Raw genomic sequence first — 20,814 nt, 5'->3', positions numbered from 1 at the left:
CTTGGTCTTCTCTTTTGCAAACTAAACATTCCCAGATCCTTTAACCATTCCTTGCAGGATATACTTTGCAGTCTGCTCACCAACCATGTAGCTTTTCTCTGAACTTACTCCAGTTTTTCATTGTCTTTTTTAAAATGTGGTGCACAGAACTGGACACAGTATTCTAGATGATGCCTGACCAAGGAGAAGTAGAAGGGGATAATTACTTCACATGATCTAGACTCTATGCTTCTCTTAATACAACCTAGAACTGTGCTAGCCTTTTTTGCTACTACATCACACTGTTGACTCATGCAGTCTGTGATCTATTCGTTTTTTCTCATGTGCTTTTGCTTAGTTCTATTCCTCCCATTATGTAGATGTAATTTTTGTTTTTCTTGCCCAGATGTAGAATCTTGCATTTCTCCCTGGTAAATACTATTCTATTAGTCGATGCTCATTGCTCAAGCTTATCTACATCATTCTGAATTCTTTGTTGGTCTTCTGTAATGTATACTAGAGGCGCAGTGCCCCTTTATGAATCATGGAGCGTGCAGGCACACTAGGCACGCCGCTCGGAGCCCTGGGTGGCGTGCGCAGGTCCAGCACAGCAGGAAGCTGAGCAGGGAACTGGCACACTGCCACGTGGCTGGGACAGTATATTGGAGTCCATTCTGGGAGGAAGAAGAGGAAACATGCAAGGATGCCAGCATTATCATTACACAAACCCTTCTATCAGCTCTTCTTATCGTATAAAACTGTCAGCTCTGCTGTTCTGCTCCTCCTACACGCTGCTGCCTGTCCAGATATGAGTGCCCATAGTGTTAGTATTACACTTTATTCCACTCTGCAGCCACTATTTCACTATTAAATCGTGTCCAGTTCACCTTGAAAAATTTCTATTTAAAGGGAATCTGTCAGCAGTGTTTTGATATTTGAGAGCAACATAATGTAGGAGCAGAGAGTCTGATTGCAGTCATATGTTCCTTATTAAGCTGTGTGTAATAGTTTCAATACAATCAGTGTTTTATCAATAGGAGATTATCATTGCAGGACTAGGTCTCAAGTGCATGTCAGTCAGGCTGATCTGTGTAAACTCGCCCCCACCACTGATTGTACATTGATATCAAGCAGCCAGTGCACACTGAAAACTGCCAATCAGGGGTGTGGGCGGGATTTACACAGCTCAGTATTCTGACCAGTGATACATCTACAACAGAAAAACATGGATTCTATAAAAACTACACCAACCAGTCCAATAAGTGACACATTGCTGGCTTCAGGCTTCCTCTGCCCATACATCATGCTGCTTTCAGATTACATATCAAACACTTGCGGACAGATTCCCTTTAATAGTCTCCTACAGTTCCCCGAACAATTATATTCCAATTTTGTCATGACCATAATGAAAAGAAACGGTTTTATTTTAGTTTGGAAAGCATGAACAGGGAAAAACATGATATAATAAATAGAAAAACATAAATAAACATACATAAAACAACTGTTACCAAACATTTTGAATAAGAATACACATAATGAGAAAAAAGGAATATTATCCTAGAGGAAGTCACAATACAGCAGCCAGAACTATATTACATGAGGGTCCTCTCTGGAAAATAGGAAAAGGAACCAATGTGGCACAGGAATATTTTGTTCTGTGGATGAATTGCAAACACAAACATGCTAAACGTTTTTACTATGTAAAAATATACTTCTTTAATCTATAATTTAGATTAAGATATAATTGTTCTCAATCACGTACCCCTACAAATTATACTTTCAGAGAACAGAAAGTATTTAAGACCCAGCAGGGAAACCAGGGAATACAATTGTTTAAAGGGAACTGGTCACCAGATTTTCCCCATATAAAGTATGTCCATCACCTGTAAGCGCCGTGTTACAGTTTACCAGAATGCTGTATGTACGTCCCCAATCCGATCTCCAAGGCGCAAAAAATAGCTTTTATTCTACTCATAGATAGTAAGGTACGGTCCGATGGGAGTCTCTGGTCTTGATCCGATGCCTCCTCTCTTCTTAAGATCACCGTTCACCTGCCTTGCTTTGTGTGGATGTTGCGTCCTATGTCATCCACACAGTGTCCTCCAATCTCGCTCCTGCGCAGAGGGCAGAGCAAACCACTGCAATGCGTCTGTGCTGGGAAAGGCTAAAGAGTGCCAATGACCCATAGGTAAAGCTGACACATGCGCACTACAATACAGTGCAGAGAGAAGTGTGTCTGCGTAGGATAGCACTGTGTGGATGACATAGGATGAGTTATCCACAGGAGAACGGCGATCGAAAGAAGAGAGGAGGCACCGGATCAAGACCAGAGACGCCCATCGGACCAGACCACAGTGTATGTGAATATAAAAAAACACATCTTTTTGTGCCTTGCAGAGTGGACTGGAGACATGTATACAAAATGTTAGTATGCTGTAACAGGGAGCTGAAAGATGCTGGTTGTACTTTATATGGGGAATACCTGGCGACAGATTCCCTTTAAGAAAAGTATCCAGTGCTCCAATCCAACAAAGCTTTATTCTTTAAAAAAACTCAAAGAAAAACTTAAATCCTAACCATTAACGATGCATTGGTAGTACAGTACTTGAAGACAAATAAACAAGGCTTTAATATTATTTTAAACTTGAATCCTAATCATTGTGGTATCCAGAAAACTATGCATTGTAAGTACTTCAATCAGAATATTCGGGTATATGAATCAATGATTAATGTGTATGAAGGACCTGATGTCTTATATAATTTGATCTGTACTTAAAACATTTCCCACATTGTGAACAGGAAAACGGCTTCTCCCCTGTGTGAAGTCTCCCATGCTCAATGAGGCCGGATTTGTGAGCAAAACTTTTTCCACACACTAAACAAGAAAATGGCCTCTCCCCTGTATGAATTTTCCAGTGTTTTGCAAGATTTGATTTCTTAGTAAAAGATTTCCCACACTCCAAGCATGAATATGGTTTCTCCCCTGTGTGAATTCTCCCATGTTCGACAAGGCCTGATTTCTGGGTGAAGGACTTTCCACATTCCAAACATGGAAATGGCCTCTCTCCTGTGTGAATTCGCTGATGTTTAACAAGAACTGATTTCTTAGTAAAACATTTTCCACATTCTGAACAAGAAAACGGCTTCTCCCCAGTGTGAATTCTTTGGTGCTTAATAAGATCTGATTTTTGAGTAAAGCATTTCCCACATTCTGAACACTGATATGGCCTCTCATCTCTGTGAATTTTTGCATGTCTTTCGAGATTTGCTTTATGTGTAAACCATTTACCACACTCAGAACATTGATACTGATGCACAGTAAGGTATGTTCTCGGATTCTTAAGATATTTATTCTGTGTAGAATATTTCCCAAGTTCTGAACAAGGACATGGTTTTTCTCCTCTATAAGATTCCCAAGTCAAAGATTGGCCACAGTGGACACATGGAAAAAAGTCTGCTTTCTGCAAAAACTCTTTCTCACATTCAGGAAATATAAAAATGTTATCCCTGCTATGACTTGTACTTTGTGTAACCATCTGTGACTGATCAGGGGAAGGATATTCATGATCAGAGGGATCAGATGATATATCTTTACTGTAATTGAGTGTATGTGTATTAGCGGTCTCTGAGCTTTCTGCTGAAGAATCTAGCGTGAAATCATTATCGTCTTCACAAACTGGATGCAAGAAGATATATTCCTCTGAACTCTTTGTCCGGTCATCTTCAAGCAATAAAAAAAAAATTTATGGATGTAATTTTGAACAAAACAATAAAAATGCCAACAACAAATTACCATAATATAGAACATGTTCAGAAGGAAGTTGCTAAAACTGTCCTTTCATTTGCACATCTCTCTGTATAGTATGAGTATATAAAATGTGTATAAGACAAGTGGATAAATTACCATATATACTCAAGAATAAGCCGACCCGATATAAGCAGAGGCCCCTAATTTTGCCACAAAAAACAGGTAAAACTTACTGACTCAAGTATATGCCTAGGGTGGGAAATGCATACCAATAAAAGTAAAATTAATTGAGACATCAGTAGGATAAATGTTTTTGAATATCCATATTGAATCAGGAGCCCCATATAATGCTCCATACAGTTCATGATAGGCCCCATAAAATGCTCCATACAAAATACACCCCATATAATGCTCCATAAATTTCATGATAAGCTCCATAAGATGCTCCATAAAGTTCATGATGGGCCCCATAAGATGCTCCATACAAAAATATGCCCAATATAATGCTGTACAAAGGTTAATAATTGCCCCATAAGATGCTCCATAGAATAATATGCCCCATACGCTGGTCCATAAAGGTTGATGGCCCCATAGATATATATGCCCCATATAATGCTCCATAAAGATTGATGGCCCCATAATGTGCCCCATATAATGCTGCATAAAGGTTAATGGCCCCATAAGATACTCCATAGAATAATATGCCCCATATGCTGCTCCATAAAGGTTGATGGCCCCATAAGATGCCCCATATAATGCTGCATAAAGGTTAATGGCCCAATAAGATGCTCCATAGAATAATATTCCCCAGATGCTGCTCCATAAAGGTTGATGGCCCATAAGACGCCCATATAATGCTGCATAAAGGTTGATGGCCCCACAAGATGCTCCATAGAATAATATGCCCCATATGCTGCTCCATAAAGGTTGATGGTCCATAAGATTCCCCATATAATGATGCATAGAGGTTGATGGCCCCATAAGATGCTCCATAGAATAATATTCCCCATATAATGCTCCATAAAGGTTGATGGTCCCATAAGATGCTCCATAGAATAATATGCCCCATATGCTGCTGTGGCTGCTGCGATTAAAAAAGAAAAAAAAATGACATACTCACCTCTCATCGCTGGGGGCCAGGTGCCGGTGTCCTGAGCAGGCGGGGACACCGGAGCGCTATGGGGGCCAGGTGCCGATGTCGCCGCTGGCTCAGAGCCCCGGCACCTGCGATATTCACATGTCCCCACTCCACCGCCGTGCGCCGCTCTGTCTTTCAGGTCTCTGCAGTGACTGTTCAGGCAGAGGGAGAGCACTAACCACTAGAGTTGAGCGAAACGGGTCGAAAAAATTCAAAAGTCGCTGACTTTTGGCAAAGTCGGGTTTCATGAAACGAAACCCGACCCTAGGATGAGGTCGGCCACGAGGTCGGCGACTTACACGCCAAAGTCGCGTTTCAAAAGTTTGTTTTGCGCTCTTTTTCAGCCATTCAGGATCCACGGACACTGTGGGCAACGTGATGACCTAGGCACGGGTCACCACCATCTTTCAGAAGGGCATGCAAGTGATTGGCTTGCTTTGGTGGGCGTCACAGGGGGTATAAAAGGGCATGCACGCCGACCGCCATCTTACTTCTGCCGATCTTAGTATAGGGAGAGGTTGCTGCTGATTCTGTAGGGAGAGCGTTAGGCAGGGAAGAAGACAAAAAAACTGCTTCTGCTGCTAGCGATTTGGCCTGCACAACACACAAGTCACTGTGTGTGCAGTGCAAGGGGAGGCTATATTGTGGTGTATCAGTGGTGTTGGTTGTTGGGCTGCCTTTTAAGGCTTCCTGACACGCTGGCATTGCTGTTTACCCACTGCTCCGCAAACTGCTTTTTTAAAAGCAATCCAATCTCCCTTATCCTCTAGTCTCTTTTGTCACAGCTGTGCCATCGAGCCTGTCACATAGCGCTCAAATATCAGTGGGCCTCACACAATCCACAAGTGTCCAGTGTCCAAAAGTGTGCGCAGAGATTCAAAATCTCCATTATCCTCTCGTCACTTTGGTCACAGGCAGCTGTGCCATCGAGCGTGTCACATAGCGCTCAGATATCAGTGGGCCTCACACAATCTACAAGTGTCCAGTGTCCAAAAGTGTGCGCAGAGATTCAAAATCTCCATTATCCTCTCGTCACTTTGGTCACAGGCAGCTGTGCCATCGAGCGTGTCACATAGCGCTCAGATATCAGTGGGCCTCACACAATCCACAAGTGTCCAGTGTCCAAAAGTGTGCGCAGAGATTCAAAATCTCCATTATCCTCTCGTCACTTTGGTCACAGGCAGCTGTGCCATCGAGCCTGTCACATAGCGCTCAGATATCAGTGGGCCTCACACAATCCACAAGTGTCCAGTGTCCAAAAGTGTGCGCAGAGATTCAAAATCTCCATTATCCTCTCGTCACTTTGGTCACAGCTGTGCCATCGAGCCTGTCACATAGCGCTCAGATATCAGTGGGCCTCACACAATCCACAAGTGTCCAGTGTCCAAAAGTGTGCGCAGAGATTCAAAATCTCCATTATCCTCTCGTCACTTTGGTCACAGGCAGCTGTGCCATCGAGCGTGTCACATAGCGCTCAGATATCAGTGGGCCTCACACAATCCACAAGTGTCCAGTGTCCAAAAGTGTGCGCAGAGATTCAAAATCTCCATTATCCTCTCGTCACTTTGGTCACAGGCAGCTGTGCCATCGAGCGTGTCACATAGCGCTCAGATATCAGTGGGCCTCACACAATCCACAAGTGTCCAGTGTCCAAAAGTGTGCGCAGAGATTCAAAATCTCCATTATCCTCTCGTCACTTTGGTCACAGGCAGCTGTGCCATCGAGCGTGTCACATAGCGCTCAGATATCAGTGGGCCTCACACAATCCACAAGTGTCCAGTGTCCAAAAGTGTGCGCAAAGATTCAAAATCTCCATTATCCTCTCGTCACTTTGGTCACAGGCAGCTGTGCCATCAAGCGTGTCACATAGCGCTCAGATATCAGTGGGCCTCACACAATCCACAAGTGTCCAGTGTCCAAAAGTGTGCGCAGAGATTCAAAATCTCCATTATCCTCTCGTCACTTTGGTCACAGGCAGCTGTGCCATCGAGCGTGTCACATAGCGCTCAGATATCAGTGGGCCTCACACAATCCACAAGTGTCCAGTGTCCAAAAGTGTGCGCAGAGATTCAAAATCTCCATTATCCTCTCGTCACTTTGGTCACAGGCAGCTGTGCCATCGAGCCTGTCACATAGCGCTCAGATATCAGTGGGCCTCACACAATCAACAAGTGTCCAGTGTCCAAAAGTGTGCGCAGAGATTCAAAATCTCCATTATCCTCTCGTCACTTTGGTCACAGGCAGCTGTGCCATCGAGCGTGTCACATAGCGCTCAGATATCAGTGGGCTCACACAATCCACAAGTGTCCAGTGTCCAAAAGTGTGCGCAGAGATTCAAAATCTCCATTATCCTCTCGTCACTTTGGTCACAGGCAGCTGTGCCATCGAGCCTGTCACATAGCGCTCAGATATCAGTGGGCCTCACACAATCCAAAAGTGTCCACTGTCCACAAGTGTGTGCAGAAATTCTAAATCTCCCCTGTCCTATAGACACCTTGTACCTTGTTTTACATTACTATATAGTTTGTTGGATTTTGTCTACATTTCTACCAAAAATGAGGAAGGCTGGTGGAAGAGGCCGTGGAATTGGGCGGGGGTTGGCAGCTGGTAATGATGGTGTTGGTGGTGGATCTGATGGTAGTGGCAAAAGCAAAATAGGACCGAATGCAGGAGGTGCTGACCCTGCGTCATCGTCTGGCTACATAAGGCCTCGAACGCTTAGTTTTCTAGGAGTTGGCAAACCGCTTTTAAAGGCAGAGCATCAGGAAAAAGTTTTGTCTTACATTGCTGACTCAGCCTCCAGCTCTATCGCCTCCTCTTCTTCAGTTGTAAAAAGTAAAAGCACTGAGTCGTCATTGGAGGCTCATGTTCATGAACCACACCTTTCCTTGTGTCCTTCACCCCAACCAAGATTGAAGGATGACGCAGGCCATACTACTGATTACTCCATGGAGCTGTTTTCACATACCATGCCTGGATTATCAAGTGAAATGGTGAATTACCCAGGCCAAGATGAATCTGACATGGAGTGCACTGATGCACAGCCGCTGATGGATGATTCTGCTGGTACATTCACTCAGAGCACTACATTGTCCTCGCAGTGTACAGAGCCAGATTTTGACCCTGATGAGACTCAGGTGCCCCTTCCCGCACACTATACCACCATACACGGTGACACAGAGAAAGGTGCACATGACATAGAAGAGGAGGTGATGGATGACCCAGTTGTTGACCCAGATTGGCATCCATTGGGGGAAGAGGGTGCTGCTTCCAATAGCTCAGATGAGGAGCATCCACAGCAGACATCGACATCGCAACAGCTGTTATCTGGCAGGCCCGGAGCACTCCAAAGATAGGTTCCAAACATCAAAAGAGTTGCTGGACAGCTTGTCCAGAGGGTCAAAAGATGACAGCGTGCTAGGCCGCAAAATGTCTGCCAAAGTAGGAAGAGTGCAGTGTGGCACTTTTTTGAACAAAATCCTCATGATCAGGCCAAGGTTATCTGTAAGAAGTGCGCAAAGACCTTTAGCCGAGGGAAAAATCTGAAAAATTTGAATACCAGTTGCATGCTTAGACATTTAACCAGCATGCACTTGCAAGCGTGGACACAACACCAAACCTCAAGTGCCACATGTGCAACTGATCACAACGAAGGTAGTCAGCAACGCTACATTGTTTCCCCCACTGTAAGCCCACCGGTTAGCACAGCAGCAAATGTTGAGGTGTCGTTGCAAGACCACAGCAGTCAGGGAATCCCACTGTTATATCAACGAAAGACTGATTCTAGGCCATCAGAAAGAACACCAACTCCATCACCATCATCAAACCTCTCTCAGTCCGCCCTGTCCACCGCTACTTCCACCATATGCAGCTCTCAAGTCCAGCTCACCCTCCCAGACACTATGAGTAGGTCAAGAAAGTACTCAGTCTCTCATCCGCGTACACTGGGTTTGAACGCCCACATTGCCAAACTAATCTCGTTTGAGATGATGCCCTTTCGGTTGGTGGAAAGCACAGCTTTCCGCGAACTCATGGCCTATGCAGTACCACGCTATGACCTACCCAGTCGCCACTTCTTCTCTCGCAAAGCCATCCCAGCCCTCCACCATCATGTGAAAGACCGCATTGTCCATGCACTCAAGCAGTCAGTGAGCGGAAAGGTGCACCTCACAACTGATGCATGGTCCAGTCGGCATGGCCAGGGCCGTTACGTGTCCATCACTGCGCACTGGGTTAATGTGGTGGATGCAGGGTCCACAGGGGACAGCGGTGGTGGGACAGTGCTGCCTAGCCCACGGTATAGGAAACAGTTGGCTGTAGGCGTTCGACCCTCCTCCTCCTCCTCCTCCAGAAGCGAAAGCTCGTCCACAGAGCGCAGTCGTACGAGCACTCCATCTGCAGCTGCCACTGTTGCACATGATGTGTCCCCCTATCGAGCAGCTAGTGGAAAGCGTCAGCAGGCTGTGTTGCAGATGATGTGTTTGGGCGACAGACACACCGCCGAGGTGCTGGCCGAGTACTTGAAGCGACAAACTGAGTCATGGCTGGGCAGTGTACATCTTGAGGCAGGCAAGGTAGTTAGTGATAACGGCCGTAATTTTGTGGCAGCCATAGCCCTTTCAAAACTCAGCCACATACCTTGCTTGGCTCACACCTTGAACCTGGTGGTGCAGTGCTTCCTCAAAAATTATCCGGAGTTAACAGCCCTGCTCCAGAAGGTGCGAAGACTGTGCGCGCACATCCGCCGGTCGCCTGTACACTCCGTTCGTATGCAGAAGCTGCAGCGATTGCTCCACCTTCCCAACCACCGCCTCATTATCGACATTGCAACAAGGTGGAACTCCACCCTGCACATGGTGGAGCGGCTGTGCGAGCAGAGGCAGGCCATAATGCATTTGTGGGAGGATACACGGCCAGGCACTTTGAGAGCAGACATGGAGTTGACAGGCGTGCAGTGGTCGAAGCTGAAAGACCTTTGTAAAGTCCTTCAGTGTTTTGAGGAATGCACACGGCTGGTAAGCGCAGACGACGCCATCCTAAGCATGAGCATCCCACTTATGCGTCTGCTCATGCAAACTTTGACGCACCTTAAGGAGCAGGCGTCTGCAGCCAATGTTGATGAGGAGGAAGAGGAGGAGGGAATCCTTGATGACATTCAGCCATTGTCTGCTCAGGGACCTCTCCTGGACGAGGTGGAGGAAGAAGAGGAGGAGGAGGAGGATGATGGGGATGATTACTTAGGGGAGGAGGATGCATCTCGTGGGGCAAGTGAAAATGTTGGCGTGGCAAGGTCTGGTACAGGGTTTGTGCGTGACTGGAGGGATGTGGATTTGCCAGAAAGTGCTCCTCCACCCAGCACTCGCAGTGCATCATTGACACCGGGAACATTGGCCCACATGTCAGATTATGCCTTGCGGATCCTAAAAAGGGACCCCCGCATTGCCAAAATGATGAACGATGACGACTACTGGTTGGCCAGCATCCTGGATCCACGCTATAAAGGCAAATTACAAAACATCATGCCACAGGAGAACCTTGACCTAATATTGGCTAATAAACAAGCAACTCTGGTAAATCGGTTGCTTGAGGCATTCCCAGCACACAGCAGCGGTGATGGTTCTCACACGAGCCGTACGGGCCGGGGGCAGCTTGGCAGAGGTGTTCGTGGTGCACACAGCAGAAGTGGCGTTGGAGACAGGGGTTTCATGACAATGTTGTGGACTGATTTTTCAAATACCGCTCACACAACTGGTAATACTGCATCGATGGAAAGTGACAGGAGACAGCAGTTGTCAACTATGGTTACAAACTACTTTTCCTCCCATATCGATGTTCTCCCACACAGGTCATTCCCCTTTGACTATTGGGCCGCTAAACTGGACACCTGGCCTGAATTGGCCCAATATGCCTTACAGGAGCTCGCTTGCCCAGCTGCAAGTGTGCTATCGGAAAGAGTCTTCAGTGCAGCTGGATCAATCCTGACAGAAAAAAGGACCCGTCTGTCAACCCAAAATGTGGATGATCTAACCTTCATTAAAATGAACCACGCATGGGTTTCCAAGGATTTTGTCCCACCTTCCCCTGATGACACATAGGGTGACAGAAAAATGGCTTGCTTTGGTCCACCTCTTCCTGGTACTTCACCTATTTCGCCTTTTGCATCAGCTGAATGTCCAACATCAACATATGCCACTTTCTAAAACTCCCTAACTGTGCTGCCTCCCCCCCATGGCCGGGGTCACCACCTACCGCACGACACCGTGCGAGTGCCGTTGCCCTGGACAGGTGGGTAGGCCGACTCTTGGGCGCGGGCACTGGCACAGGGTCCCTCATAGTGCAATCAAGTGTCTCTGACGGTGGTGGTGCACACCCGCCGTCAGACACACCGCTGTACTATGAGGGGCCCAGTGCCAGTACCGACGCCCACGAGTGGGCCCCCCTTGCTTGGGCAGGGCCCCAGCATTTGCAATCTTTACCTCTCCCTGCTCCTCCGCTGTGTAATCTGGGCCGTCAAATCCATACTGTGCCTGACACCGTCTGAGCCTGCCTCCTGAGACATATATTTTGAATGTGTACGCTATCCATACATGTTATCCGAGGATACGGTACCCTTTCTAACATTTGTGCAATCACGTGCAATCCATACTGTGCCTGACACCGTCTGAGCCTGCCTCCTGAGACATATATTTTGAATGTGTACGCTATCCATACTTGTTATCCAGGGATACGGTACCCTTTCTAACCTTTGTGCAATCACGTGCAATCCATACTGGGCCTGACACCGTCTGAGCCTGCCTCCTGAGACATATATTTTGAATGTGTACGCTATCCATACATGTTATCCATGGATTCGGTACCCTTTCTAACCTTTGTGCAATCACGTGCAATCCATACTGGGCGTGAGAACGGCTGGCGAGCTGTTAAGCAAGCTACAGCACCTGTCCAGACAAGTACAGGGATTCCCTAGCGAGGAGACTTATTTGATTGTTTTCAATGTTGGGACAGCAATTTTTGGGGAGCACTATACTCTGGAGAATGATAGATGGGGCCCACCATACACTGGAACATTCCAAAGGTGGACATCAGACACTGGAGCAGCATTTACAGGGCCCATTATACACTAGAGCATTAGAAATGGGACCCATTATGTTTGGAGCATTATTTGGGCCCATAAGACAGTGGAGCTTCATCCATGGGGACCAACATATACTGTAGCATTATGTGGTGCTCATCATATACTGTTTCAAACATTATATGGGACCAATGATTCTGTATGGAGAAATAGATGGGCCTCGTCATGAGATGTAAAAAGTGAGGTATTTTTCATTGTACTATACCGCTATTTATCTGCCGTATCGGAGCATGATGAGTTGTGGTATGTGTTAAAGGGGCGCTCTTTCGCCCAGGGCACATGAAAACCTGCAGCCAGCCCTCCCCCCCCCACAACTTTAGCCAAATAACCCCCATTTTTCAGTGCGTAACTTGTAATATGAAGTTAATTAAGGTTGACAAGCTTAAGTAAGAAGAATTGATGCTTTTGGCATTCAAATGGGCACTGTAGGTGTGTTTCCTGTCCTCCTCTCACTGCCGACTTTTATTCCCCATTGACTTACATTGGGTTTCGTGTTTCGGGACGACCCCGACTTTTCCCTATAATCGGACGATCTTGCTCGACCCGACTTTTGGAAAAGTCGGGTTTCACGAAACGAAACGCGACCCTAAAAAACCAAAAGTCGCTCAACTCTACTAACCACATCATTGCGCCCTCTGACCTGAACGTCACAGCCAGAGGACGAGGAAGACAGAGTGGCGTGCGGCGGTGGAACGGGGACAGGTGAATATCGCATGGCTCTTCCCATCCTCCCCACCCACTCCTAGTGCGGTCTCTGCAGTCCCTGCTTTTCCGATGGTCTCTGGCAGTTCCTCCCAGTATTCGGCGGTCACGTGGTACCGCTCATTAAAGTAATGAATTTGTGCATATTCATTACTTTAATGAGCGGTACCGAGTGACCGCTGAACACAGGAAGAGTTGAGGCACCGGAGACCATCTGATAAGCAGGGACTGCAGAGACGATGCCAGGAGGGGTTGAGTATGATCTGACAGCCACGCCCCCCCTCCCCCCCAACCCCCTGGGACAATGACTCGAGTATAAGCCAAGAGGGGCACTTTCAGCCTAAAAAAATGGGCTAAAAATCTCGGCTTATACTCGAGTATATATGGTAATTTATCTAAACTTAATGTTACTGCTTTATTGGTAAGTGCCCTGCTAAGGAGACTTAACAAGGTCAGCATAGGAATCTTCTGCATTTAGTAATTATTACTTACCTGGATTGATATCTGTAGGAATTTCTTCCTCCTTACATAGGTGATTATCATACATTTCCTCGTCCTCTGCAACGACTTCAACTTTAAGATCAATCAGATCTTCACCCTGATTTACCATGAGAAATAGATACCAGACGAATCAGCATACAGTTATAGAAGTCTAGTAGAACTTTTTTAACTACTTGCGAACCGTCCTGGAGTTCCGCGTTCTATTCTGCAGTGACCTTCTAAAATGTCGCTGTCACTGCGTACTAGATCATGGAGAAATTAAAGCACTACCTTACACTATAGGGGCAGACATACTACTTTAAATAGAGCCAATGTGTGCGAGACAATGGAGAGATCATAAAATCTGTTCTTTACATGGTAATCTTGTCCGAAGCAATTCCTTGGTAGCCTCAAAACAAAGGTGCAGTGCAGAGCTTCGCAAGATCATGAAAATAAATACTTCAGCTCTATAGTGGCATTACCAAGTGAGTAATCATACACATATAAGTAGTTTTGAATATTTTAGTAACTCAGAAAAACACCCTAAGATCCAATTAAGTCAACAAATTATGCATTCATAATGTCTTCTACACACGATTCTGCCCACCGCCTTTATTTAAATGTATTGAATCAAACTGAAGAGGTCCACATAGCTTTCCTACAGACCACAGAGAGTAGATCCACCAGTTCCATTCACCTGATGATCCTCTATGACACTGTGATCTTCTTCTGGACAATCCTGAGAATACAGAGGACTGAGACATCTCTCTGATGGATTTCTCTTCATAAATCCTTCTGCTGGAAACATACACAGATCAAACTACAGATGTATACAGGTGACCCTGAAAACTGTTCTCTCTTTTAAAATCAAAGCTTCCTCTTACCCGGTGATGTTGGAGGCTGGTGGTCCTCCATCATGACGTCCTTGTACAGATCCATGTGTCCTTCTATATACTCCCACTCCTCCATGGAGAAATGGACAGTGACATCCTGACACCTTATAGGAACCTGACACACAATGATACAGTCATCACCCAGACACATCATCCCTTGTGTTACTGTATAATGTCCCAGTATTCCCAGCAGCGCTCACCTCTCCGGTCAGCAGCTCAGTCATCCTGCTGATGAGGTCTAGGATCTTCTGATCATTGTTATTCTTACATATTAGTGAGTGCAGTGAACTTTGGGTCCTGCTCCATTCTGACAATAAAGGGCAGCTGGTGGGGCTCATACATTGACCAGATGTCTTTTTAACTACTATGCAATCCTATGCAAGGAAAAGTAAAGATAAAAATCACCATAAATTAAATAAGTATTAAACGCGTCACCAGTTTTCTAAATAAATATATTTCTAAAGGTGGTATTAACATGAAATTCTCGCTAGAAGTCGGCAACTACCCATCCAATCCACATAGGCAAAAAAAAAATCAAACCACATATATTCATAAATTAAGTTAGGAGTAATAATAAGAAATGATACAGGGGAAAAAGTATTGAACACATAAAGAGGTGTAAAAAGCCACGGAAAGTCATGACACCATAAGAAATATTTCAGTAATTAGAAAGCAATCCTACCATTAAGTGAAAAATAATAGCTGGTTCAACTGATGGCCTATAAAAAGGAGTCTCATTACCAAGGTGCCACACAAGAAACATCTCATGATGGATGAAACCAGTGAGCTGTCTCAAGACCTTTGCAACCTTATTGTTACAAAACATACTGATGCCATTGGTTACAGAAGAATTTCTAAACTACTGAAGGTTCCAGTGAGCACTGTAGAGGCCATAATCTGGAAGTGGAAAGAAGAACATTTCACCATAAAAAGGCCACGACCAGGTACTCCCCGCAAGATGTCAGGTAGAGGAGTGAAAATAATTATCAGAAGAGTTGTCCAAGAGCCAAGGACCACCTATGGAGAGTTATAGAAAGACCTGGAATCAGCAAGTACAATTGTTTCAAAGATAACAATAAGTTACACATAGCGACTCACCAGCAATCACGACAACGATATCACCTTGTAAGGATCGCTGGTGAGTTGCTATGTGATCGCTGGTGAGCTGTCAAACAGGTAGCTTCACCAGTGATCAGGACAAGCGTCACGCGGGTAACAAGCGGCGCACGTCGCTTATTTACCCACAGTGTATCTTAGTTACCAACGCGCTGATGCAGGGAGCTGGTAACCAAGGTACACATCGGGTTTCTAAGGGGCGCGCAGCACTTAGAAACCCGATGTGTACCTTGGTTACCAGCTCCCTGCATCAGCGCGCTGGTAACTAAGGTACACATCGGGTTTCTAGGCTCAGCGCGCCCCCTTAGAAACCCGATGTGTACCTTAGTTACCAGCTCCTGCTCGCTGGTCTCCCGCCTGTCACACGCAGCGATGCGTGCTGACCAGCGACCCCAAAAATGTCCAGACATTTCAACAGCGATCAGCGATACCTGGCGGGGGGGCGGTCGCTGATAGCTGTCACACACAGCGATCTCGCTGGTGAGATCGCTGTTGCATCACAAAACTAGTGACTCAGCAGCGATCTCGCTAGCGAGATCGCTGTGTGTGACGGGGGCTTAAAGCACTCAACCTCCATAGCCTGTGTGCATGCTCACCACGCAAGACTCCAGTGCTGAAAAAAATTAAGTCCAAGTGCGTTTACAGTTTGCTCAACAACATTTAGACAAACCTGTGAAATACTGGGAGAATATAGTCAGGACAGATGAGACCAAAAATGAACTCTTTGGATGCCATAATACACAAAATGCTTGGAGAACAAAAGGCAGCATATGACCCCAAAACACTACACAACCAGTGAGGTTTGAGTTGGGAACATCATGGTGTGGGGCTGTTTTTCAGCATATGGCACTGGCAAACTACATATAACTCAAGAAAGAATGAATAGACAAATGAACCATTTTTGAAAAAAAATCTGCTGACATCTGCCAGGATGATGAAGATGAAAGGAGGGTGGTCATTTCAGCAAGACAATGACACTAAACCAACGGCCACGGAAATGCTCAATTGGTTTCAGAGAAAGAAAATAAAATTGATAGAATGGCTCAACTAATCACCTCACGTTAATCCAATACAAAATTTACGGAAGGAACTAAAGCTCAGAGTTCATAGAAGGAGCCCATGGAACCTTAATGATCTGAAGAGTGTTTGTGTGGAAGAATGAGCCAAAATCAGACTAGTTTCTACATACAGGAGGCGTCTTGAAGATGTCATCACCAACAAAGACTTTGTATGAAGTATTAAATACATTGCAGTAAGTATGTTCAATCCTTTTCCCTTTGTCATTTCTCATTATTACATATAACTTAACTTATGGACATCTATCATTTGATTTCTTTGCCTGTGAGGATTGGATGGGTTGTTACCGACATCTGGTGAGAATTTCATGTCAAGAGCACCTATAAAAATATTTTTACTTAGAAAATTGTTCAACACTTATGTCATCTCCCCGAATCCCTTACCCCATGTAGTCACTTCCCCATTATAATACAAAAGTGACCTCATGTTATATAATTCCCAAAATTCCTCACCTCTCCAGTTAGCAGGAAGATAATCTCCAGCGTAAGGTTTAATACTCTGTTAATAATATCACTGTGATTCTTTGCTATCTCCAGAGGATCAGCCAATGAGGGGACCATAATTTTGTGGGAGGGAGATGTTAGTAATGAGGAATCTGGACTGTGGGAACAAAAATTTAAAAAAGGTTTAGTCTAAATTTGGATGATAAAATATAATAATTGAAATATTTACAGAACACAAAATCAGAGTGCTGAGGTTTCTAAAAACTTTAGTTGTAATTATTTTGTACTAAGAGTGAGCATGTCTCCTACATCTAGTATAGAGGCACTGATGATTCTGCTCCATACAGCTCTTAAAGGGAATCTGTCACCTATATTTAGAGATATCATGTAAAGATATCACTAAATTGTGCGTCCCATAAGGATTCTAGTCGGGCCTTTGACTCCCCCCAACCCCGCACCTTTGAGGCATAAATACCTTTTTTAGCTTCTTGTGGATGCATGCAAATTGCCACGGTCAGATGGGCGTGGCTTAGGAGTCTTCTCCCCCCACCTCCTCGGCTTGCTTCACGTAATCTTCGTCTGTGAATACCACAGACACCGTTGGTTTCCGCGCTTGCGCAATGTAAAGGCCCCTGGCGCCTGCGCAGTATGCTTTGCCCGACTGTGGGCGAAGCATATAATTGCTACTGCGCAAGCGCCGGTATTTTCCAGCGCCGTCTATGCCCCGGAAGTGTGTCCTGCATGTGAAGACTTCCGGGGCATAGATGGCGCTGGAAAATACCGTCTTTTAACTGACCTGAGATATGAGAATAGCATCCCCATACAGGTGACAGTCCAGCAGCTGTCGGCTGTCCACTATAGCTGACAACTTGCTGTATCAGCCACGATCAGTGTTGGCACCGTCCATATCTGTTTAACCCCTTAGATGCTGCTGACAATAGTGACCACATCATATAAATGGTTAACAGAGTGTGGGGGACTTCCTCTTTAACCCCATCAGCACCCTGAGATTATGATTGTGTGGTTCTGTTTTCCATGGCACCTTCTTCCACATGTTTGGTGTGTCTCCCACGTGGCTTGTTGCAAACTTTAAATGACACTTTTTATGGATATCTTTGAGAAATGGCTTTCTTCTTGCCACTCTTCCATAAAGGCCAGATTTGTGCAGTGTACGACTGATTGTTCTCCTATATACAGACTGTCCCACCTCAGCTGTAGATCTCTGCAGTTCATCCAGAGTGATCATGGGCCTCTTGGCTGCATCTCTGATCAGTCTTCTCCTTGTTTGAGATGAAAGTTTAGAGGGACGGCCGGGTCTTGGTAGATTTGCAGTGGTATGATACTCCTTCCATTTCAATATGATCGCTTGCACAGTGCTCCTTGGGATGTTTAAAATTTTGGAAATCATTTTGTATCCAAATCCGGCTTTAAACTTCTCCACAACAGTATCACGGACCTGCTTGTTGTGTTCCTTCGTCTTCATGATGCTCTCTGTGCTTCAAACAGAACCCTGAGACTATCACAGAGCAGGTGCATTTATACGGAGACTTGATTACACACAGGTGGATTATATTTGTCATCATTAGTCATTTAGGACAACATTGGCTCATTCAGAGATCCACAATGAACTTCTGGAGTGAGTTTGCTGCACTGAAAGTAAAGGGGTCGAATAATATTGCACGCCCCACTTTTCAGTTTTTGAATTTCCACAAAAATGTAAATTAACAAATAAATTTCATCCAACTTCACAATTGTGTTCCACTTGGTGTTGATTCTTCACCAAAACTTTACATTTGGTATCTTTATGTTTGAAGCATGATATGTGGGAAAAGGTTGAAAAGTTCCAGGTGGCCGAATACTTTCGCAAGGCACTGTATATATATATATATATATATATATACATACACACATATACACACATCTGTGAAGCTCGCCTTACCCCAATTCACAATTATTTCCAGGCCGTGGTCATCACATGCCCAATGTTATTATTCAGACAAATTCTCCTCCACATCAGCAGGGTCACACTGGGGCGCCTGGGGCCCACACTATAGCTATAGGCAAACATCTGTTAGGTGATATCCTCATTAGAGCGAAGTGTTTACTGTAAAATACAGGCGGCTCCTGTAGAGCTACTGAGAGATACAATTATGGCGCTTGGTATTAAAGGGGTCCTTCAGAGAAAATACGCAGTCACCTATCCTTTGGCTACTTTGTAGCAAAGATTGTGCTTTGGCAGCAGTGCAACAGAGAATAGAAAGACTGGATCAATGTGATGTTTTCTATTAATTATCCTGCCCGCCCAATTAAAAAAAAAAAAAATTCTCCACACAAAATAAACACAAGGTGGAGGTATATTTTAAAGGATAATTTCGAACATTTAAAGGTATAGAAAATACCATGCGGATGGGAGGCGGTCAGACTGCTGGGATCATCCCTGATCCTGAGAATTTCAGACCCAACCTTGCTCTCGGGATAGGTGGGATTCCCAGCGGATGGACCACCCCTACTGTTCCACAAAGGGTCCCAGTCACATACAACCTGTCACTCTGAAAACCTTTAAAATCAGATTGGAAGCTGGTGCAACTTCCATTGGGGCCGTTACATGGGACAATACCCACAGTGCACATGCCGCAGTATCAGCCATTGTGAGTACACATGGAAGTATATATATATAATATTTCATACAGCATGGTGATACTAGGGGCATAAACCAGTATCACTGACAGCAGCCATATAACAGCGCCAGCACATAGAGAATAGTGACAGCAATGGTGAATATGGAGATACTGCGGCGTCCGCACGGATAATAACATCGGTGACATTATATATCTATCTAGCATTAATACGTATAGTGGCATAGGACTCAGAACATGCCAGCCATAGCAGCCACAGTCTGGGTGTCTCCACCATCATGACAGGTGTATGTCATGTAGGTATTCTATTAGGGGTATATACACACACAGTGACAGTGTGCACAGCTGATACTCACTGACCTGACATTTATTTCTTCATTATGTGCTGCCCTCACTACGCCCCGGAAGTGCTCGTCCCTCCTCAGGACCATTTCCGGTCAGCACCTGTGATTTGCGGTGACTCGTGAGGGAATCGCTACCTGGTGACCGCCGATCAGAGAATCCACAAAATGCCCGAATCAAAGATGGCCGACGGCTTCACTCCGGTAGCTTATAATTGCGGCCATTTTGTTGTGGCCTTTTTTTTTATGCATTGGATGTACCGTGTGGTAAGCAGGAGTAGAGAGGCTGTGCAGCAGGCGGTACAGGAAAGTGAGTTCATAAACTGTGGTCACCTGCTTCACCTTGCTTGATGTGCAGCACACTGCAGGTCCGCAGCGGGGGGCAGCAAGTTCATTTCATATTATTTTAAGGGAGGCAGTAGCGTAGCAATCGGTGGGGCGGTAGCCCCGGGCCCTGAGGGGGCCCACCCGGAGCTACGCTGCGGCAGAGCAGGGAGAATCGATCATCTCCCTGCTCTGCTATGTCCTCTTCTGTGTGCACACTGCACAGGACCTGTGATGAGGTCACAGGAGGGGAGGAGTCAGGGTCATATGAGCAGGGGCCGCTGTGTGTGCTGATTGTCATCATGCTGGATGAGGGGAAGTTTCTGTCTGGGGTCAGGAGGGGTTTACAGGGTGCATATAGCAGAGCCGCGTGTGTACGAGGTGTACGGAGCGGAGCTGTGTGTGTGTACGAGGTGTATGGAGCGGAGCCGCGTGTGTACGAGGTGTACGGAGCGGAGCCGCGTGTGTACGAGGTGTACGGAGCGGAGCCGCGTGTGTACGAGGTGTACGGAGCGGAGCCGCGTGTGTACGAGGTGTACGGAGCGGAGCCGCGTGTGTACGAGGTGTACGGAGCGGAGCCGCGTGTGTACGAGGTGTACGGAGCGGAGCCGCGTGTGTACGAGGTGTACGGAGCGGAGCCGCGTGTGTACGAGGTGTACGGAGCGGAGCCGCGTGTGTACGAGGTGTACGGAGCGGAGCCGCGTGTGTACGAGGTGTACGGAGCGGAGCCGCGTGTGTACGAGGTGTACGGAGCAGAGCTCTGGTTGTGCGGAGCCATGTGTATGGGGTATACAGCGTGGAGCCG

General features: G+C 45.9%; 1 protein-coding gene across 4 annotated transcripts; it reads right to left on the bottom strand.

Moving 5' to 3' along the window:
• Positions 1 to 1,385: 1,385 nt before the first annotated feature.
• Positions 1,386 to 20,241, bottom strand: LOC141100185 (oocyte zinc finger protein XlCOF7.1-like). Of its 4 annotated transcripts, XM_073588489.1 has the most exons (8): positions 19,705 to 20,240; positions 17,184 to 17,287; positions 16,718 to 16,865; positions 14,273 to 14,446; positions 14,064 to 14,187; positions 13,877 to 13,977; positions 13,192 to 13,297; positions 1,386 to 3,700 (listed from the first exon to the last, which is right to left on the bottom strand). In XM_073588489.1, the coding sequence occupies exons 3-8, from the start codon at positions 16,823 to 16,825 to the stop codon at positions 2,706 to 2,708; spliced, it is 1,608 nt and encodes a 535-aa protein (XP_073444590.1). In that variant the 5' UTR covers positions 16,826 to 16,865; positions 17,184 to 17,287; positions 19,705 to 20,240; the 3' UTR covers positions 1,386 to 2,705. The 4 variants fall into 4 exon arrangements, with proteins under 4 accessions (XP_073444590.1, XP_073444589.1, XP_073444588.1 ...); XM_073588488.1 differs by lacking the exon at positions 17,184 to 17,287 and having other exon boundaries at positions 13,877 to 13,974; positions 19,705 to 20,241; XM_073588487.1 differs by lacking the exon at positions 17,184 to 17,287.
• Positions 20,242 to 20,814: the final 573 nt, after the last annotated feature.

The sequence above is a fragment of the Dendrobates tinctorius genome, unplaced genomic scaffold (assembly GCF_039654945.1).
Source record: "Dendrobates tinctorius isolate UK_male_01 unplaced genomic scaffold, ASM3965494v1 ptg000103l, whole genome shotgun sequence".
NCBI lineage: Eukaryota > Metazoa > Chordata > Amphibia > Anura > Dendrobatidae > Dendrobates > Dendrobates tinctorius.
The sequence above is the reverse complement of the archived record's forward strand: the minus strand, read 5'-3'. Positions and strand labels throughout refer to the sequence as shown.

What these genes read in the sequence shown, in the direction of transcription:
- LOC141100185 (XM_073588487.1), bottom strand. Translation starts at nt 19,775, where the DNA reads ATGGTCCTGAGGAGGGACGAGCACTTCCGGGGCGTAGTGAGGGCAGCA. An exon ending in TCTTCCTGCTAACTGGAGAG is followed by an intron (nt 14,447 to 16,717) that starts GTGAGGAATTTT and finishes TTCCTTGCATAG; the next exon opens with GATTGCATAGTAGTTAAAAA. An exon ending in GTGTCATAGAGGATCATCAG is followed by an intron (nt 13,298 to 13,876) that starts GTGAATGGAACT and finishes ATGGTAAATCAG; the next exon opens with GGTGAAGATCTGATTGATCT.